This window comes from Aptenodytes forsteri, unplaced genomic scaffold (assembly GCF_000699145.1).
Source record: "Aptenodytes forsteri isolate BGI_AS27 unplaced genomic scaffold, ASM69914v1 Scaffold118, whole genome shotgun sequence".
In the NCBI taxonomy this organism is placed as follows: Eukaryota; Metazoa; Chordata; class Aves; order Sphenisciformes; family Spheniscidae; genus Aptenodytes; species Aptenodytes forsteri.
In genome coordinates, this window is record NW_008795859.1 from 2,091,542 (window position 1) to 2,096,160 (window position 4,619).

Consider the following 4,619-nt stretch of genomic DNA (forward strand, 5'->3'; position numbering starts at 1 on the left):
GCGGCGCCCGAGTGCCTGGGGGGCCGGGGGACCCCCTGCCGCTGAGCCCCCGCCGCCCCGGCATGGCCTCGCTCATCGTGGTGACCGAGTACGACGTGACGGGGAGCGCAAGCGAGGAGGAGGAGATGAACGCGCCCGGAGGCGAGGGTTTTGGGGACGGCCGGGAGCCGAGGGCGAAGCTGCACCTCTCCGGCCGAAAGCTGTCCTTGCAGGAGCGGTCGCAGCCTGCCCGCTCGCCTGGGAGCGGCAATGGCACCAACGAACGCTTCATCTACCCGTCCCTCCCTTACTCTCCGGTGACGTCCCCGCACTCCTCCCCACGGCTGCCGCGGCGGCCAACGGTGGAGTCGAACCGCGTGTCCATCACTGGACTGCAGGTGAGGGGGGACAAATGCTGCTCCTGCGGTTCTCCTGCCCCTGTTCTCCTGGGTTTTCCCCCGCCCTGTGGCATTTCTTCCTACTTGGTTTCTCAAGATAAAACCCTGTGGCATGTCCGCAGATGTGGGGTGGGAGGCGGTGGGACGTCCTGGTCCACCCTGGGCTGTGGGACAGCTCTCGGGGAGGTGGGACCCAGCGGCTCACTGCGTTTCGTGCCTTTTGTAGATGCCGCCAGCTCTCACGGCTGATTTCAGGGGAACCGTCGGCATGCTGCAATTTTCTTCTTCTCTCCCTTAAAAATAAAAAAAAAAAAGAGAGACCCACTGAGATCTAAAGAGAAAATGGCCCTGCCTGCCCCCAGCCTGCCAGCACTGACAGAAAACAGGCAGCAAGAGGCTGCTTTGCCCTTAAGAAATAAAAATACTCAGCGCCAGGTCGCCTGCATTAAATCCCCCCGGGGCTCTCCTGGCTGCTGATCCCCACTGCCGCCCGCCTGTTGTGCGCTCTCGTTCCACGTGAGCGGACAATATTGCCTCCCCGGCCGTTAATGTTTGCAATTAGCCGTCTATAAACACACCGACACGTGGCCAGGCAGCTGGCGTTTATGGCTCATGAATCAAAGCTGCCCAGCCCCGAGCGGGTGCCCGGGCAGAGCAGAACAGGGCGTCAGTTTGCAGAGAAAGTTTTGCTGGAGATTTAAAAGGAGGAGAGCAAATGCGAGCAGTTTTGTGGCTCGTGTCAGACCCCCCCCTCTCTTCCCGCAGGACTGTGTGCAGCTCAACCAGTACAAGCTGAAGGACGAGATCGGGAAGGTGACTATTGGCCGGGTTTGGGGTGGGATGGAGGGATTCGGGGCGGGAGGGTGCTGGGCTCACTTTTGCTTTCCAGCCGGTGAGATGGCAATTTCAGCCGCTCACCACGGCAACTCAGCCGGCTCCTCACTGCGACGCCGGTCTCTTCTGAGTGATACCGACTGAATTGTATATTTTTAAAAAATTATTATTAATTTTCCCCATTCCCCCTCCCTCCCACAAAATGGGGCATTTGGAGCTTTTCTTTGCCGGAGGTGTGATGCCAGCCCACGCGTCCCACTACACCCGGCATCGCCCACCAGCTCCGTGATCCCAGTGGGGCCCGGCTTGCGGAGGAGCCCGGAGTCCAGTTTGGTGCTGTGGGGTTTTTTTGGACTGTCCCTAACTGGTGCCCATGGCTGTGCCCCTCTCTAGGGCTCCTATGGGGTGGTGAAGCTGGCCTACAACGAGGACGATAACACCTACTATGTGAGTAGCGCACGTCCCCAGAGCCCGCAGCGGGGCATTTGGGATGGGGGACGGATCCCCTCCACTGACTCCCTGCCCGGCTCCGTGCTGGCCCCATCCCACCAGGCTCATTTTATCCTTGGTTTGCCCCAAATCCCACTTGTTTTTTCCCCTCTTGCAGGCAATGAAGGTTCTCTCCAAAAAGAAGCTGATGAGACAGGCGGGCTTCCCCCGTAAGTGGTGCAAAAGCTTTAGGGTGGGAGATGATCTGGGGACCCCGGGGGCTCGTTCCCAACCAGACACCCCGTCTTTGCCTTTCCCGCAGGCCGCCCACCACCCCGTGGAGCCAAAGCTGCCTCTGAGGGCTGCCTGCCGCCCAAAGGGCCCATCGAACAGGTCTACCAGGAGATCGCCATCCTGAAGAAGCTGGACCACCCCAACGTGGTGAAGCTGGTGGAGGTGAGTGCTGGCCAGCCCCTTCCCGAAACCCACCCCGAGCGTGAAGGAGCCTGGATGCTGCGGGGATGGGCTACACGTTGGCTTGGGCAGAGGGGAGCGACCGCAGAAGGGCTGGGATGGCAGGTCCTGCTTGCAGGAGACTCGTGTTTTCCCTGGTTTAAAAGGATTTTTATTCCCACCTCCCAAAAGAGGATTTTTTTTCTTCCCTGCCCAGAAAGAAAAATGCAGAAAAATGTTGCTTCCTTGGAGGAAACAAGTGCTCAGATGGGTTTTGGGGAGGAACTGGTGTTTCTGCAGGTTCTGTGATGCAGCCACCCTGCCCTCCGCCCACTGACTGTATGAAATGGTCCAAAAATCAAGAATTAAGGATGTGCAGGCTGGAGTTTATTTGGCTCATGAGTCAAATGATGCTTCCTGTGTGTTTTAAATATTTACTTCCTTGAAATACAGCTATATCTCTGTCCTCTTTTTTTTCCCCCATCCCTTGTGGGTAGAAGCTCAGAGATTAGCAGACCATGCTAATGGTGCAGATGGTGCAGGATTGAGATGGCCGCTAAATAAAAAATCACAGTGTTTAATTTGCAAGGTTTTTTGGTGCTGTTTAATTTCCTTTCTGCTTCTTTTGGCAGGTCCTGGATGACCCCAGCGAGGACCACCTGTACATGGGTAACTGCCCACTGCCCTGTGGCGCTCGCAGGGTGTCAGAGGGATTGGGGTTTGCCAGGGCAAAGGGTTCCCCCTGCGTTTTGGGGCAGCTGTGTGCGGGGTTGGGTCTCTCCTCTGGAGCGGGTATGGCCTGGATGTGCTGGAGAAGCAAATCCCCTCTAATGGTCAGAGCAAACAGGATCCAGTCTGGGTTCAGAAAGGAGACAGAAGTGCTTTACAGCACTTTATAGGCTTTAATTTGACATCAGGGCATGCTTTGCCATGAGAGGTACCAGCATTTATGTTCTCAGCTCTGAAGCTGGGCTGCTAGAAAGTAGCTTTGCTTCTTTGGCTTCGAGAACAAGGCATGTGTTAATTACCCACGGTACAAACGAGCTCCTTCCCACCCTGTCTTGCAGACTGCAGTGGTTTGCCTGATGTAAATACACACGCTTTTGGAGGAGGCATTTCTTTTCCATCATTTATGTTCAGCCTGTACTAGCGGAGGAGTGTGCGATGCCTTCATGGCCAAGCGCAGAGGTTTGCCTGGGGCGTGGGCTCGGCCTTGGTTTTGCAGGCAAACCGAGGGTTTTAGTGTGCCGCGTGGAGGGCACTTCATGATGCTGAAGCTGCAGCACTGAGAAGGTAGTTGGCAGCATCCCCTTAACTGAAAATGGAAGCAACCACAATGCCATGTGCCTTGCATAAGATGGCATCTCCTTTTTTTAAAAAATACATAATTTTTAGAATTTTTGTCATTAAAATAATTGCTTTTGCGCTGAGACTGTGCTCACAGGAGCTCTAACCTGTAAGTGATCCGTAATCACCTTCTTTTTTGTGTTTCAGTGTTTGAACTGGTGAAGCAAGGGTGAGTATTGAATTCCAGATTTAAACCTACTAAAGCACGAACGTGAGACGGGTTTGTGGGTGGCACAGCTCGGCTACCTGAGGCGGGCACGGGACGCAGAGGCGATGGGGAGGTTCATGGTGGGTCCCCTACGAATTTGGGTAGCATCTCCCCAGCCCAGCTACAGTTGTGTACACCCCCTGTGTGCCTGCATCTGGGGCCACGTGCTGCCACTGGCCGGCGGCAAAGCCTCCGGGGCCTGTTTCAGTGCATCCGGATAGGGAACGAGCTCCGTTCTCTGTTGCCTTTGCAGCCCCGTGATGGAAATCCCAACCCTGAAACCTCTCAGCGAGGACCAGGCTCGGTTCTACTTCCAGGATCTGATCAAGGGCATTGAATACTGTGAGTGTCTGTGCAAAAAGGATGGGATTTCTTATTCGTATTTTTTTCTAAACACCTGGGGCTGGACTTTCTGCTGGTGTACGGTGCCGTTTCTGGTGGCTCATGCTACTGCACAGGGGTTTTTGAAGCTGGAGCTGGTCATGGTGTTAGCAGAAAGGCTTACAGCCATGCGGGGGCTTCGTGGCTCCTTTGCTGCAGACCAGTCCTGCTGCTGAATCACTTGTTTTTCCTTCGGCTACAGTGCACTATCAAAAGATAATCCACCGGGATATTAAGCCTTCCAACCTCCTCGTGGGGGAAGACGGGCACGTCAAGATCGCTGACTTTGGGGTGAGCAACGAGTTCAAGGGAGCCGATGCCCTCTTAACCAACACGGTGGGCACCCCCGCCTTCATGGCCCCGGAGACGCTCTCGGAAACCAGGAAAATCTTCTCCGGAAAGGTATTTAGTGGCGATTTGAGGGTTTTTGGACTAATCTTCCTTGCACACGCTGTCTGTTGCAGATCTAACTATGCTTTCTTTACTCTGCAGGCTTTGGATGTCTGGGCCATGGGGATCACACTGTACTGCTTTGTGTTTGGGCAGGTAATGAGATTGATTTTTTCAGTGCTGTTGGTGGTTTGGGGGGG

General features: G+C 55.0%; 1 protein-coding gene across 3 annotated transcripts in view; it reads left to right on the forward strand.

The window, feature by feature from the left end:
• Positions 1–22: 22 nt before the first annotated feature.
• The window catches only part of CAMKK2 (calcium/calmodulin dependent protein kinase kinase 2), a 12,943-nt gene continuing 8,346 nt past the window's right edge, over positions 23–4,619 (forward strand). For all 3 annotated transcript variants that reach the window (XM_009283899.2, XM_009283900.2, XM_019473310.1), the window contains exons 1-10: positions 23–377; positions 1,143–1,190; positions 1,605–1,658; positions 1,819–1,870; positions 1,963–2,096; positions 2,726–2,762; positions 3,588–3,609; positions 3,902–3,990; positions 4,232–4,431; positions 4,522–4,575. In XM_009283899.2, the coding sequence (XP_009282174.1) occupies positions 63–377; positions 1,143–1,190; positions 1,605–1,658; positions 1,819–1,870; positions 1,963–2,096; positions 2,726–2,762; positions 3,588–3,609; positions 3,902–3,990; positions 4,232–4,431; positions 4,522–4,575 (1,005 nt within the window). In that variant the 5' untranslated portion in view covers positions 23–62. The remainder of the gene's footprint in view (positions 378–1,142; positions 1,191–1,604; positions 1,659–1,818; positions 1,871–1,962; positions 2,097–2,725; positions 2,763–3,587; positions 3,610–3,901; positions 3,991–4,231; positions 4,432–4,521; positions 4,576–4,619) is intronic.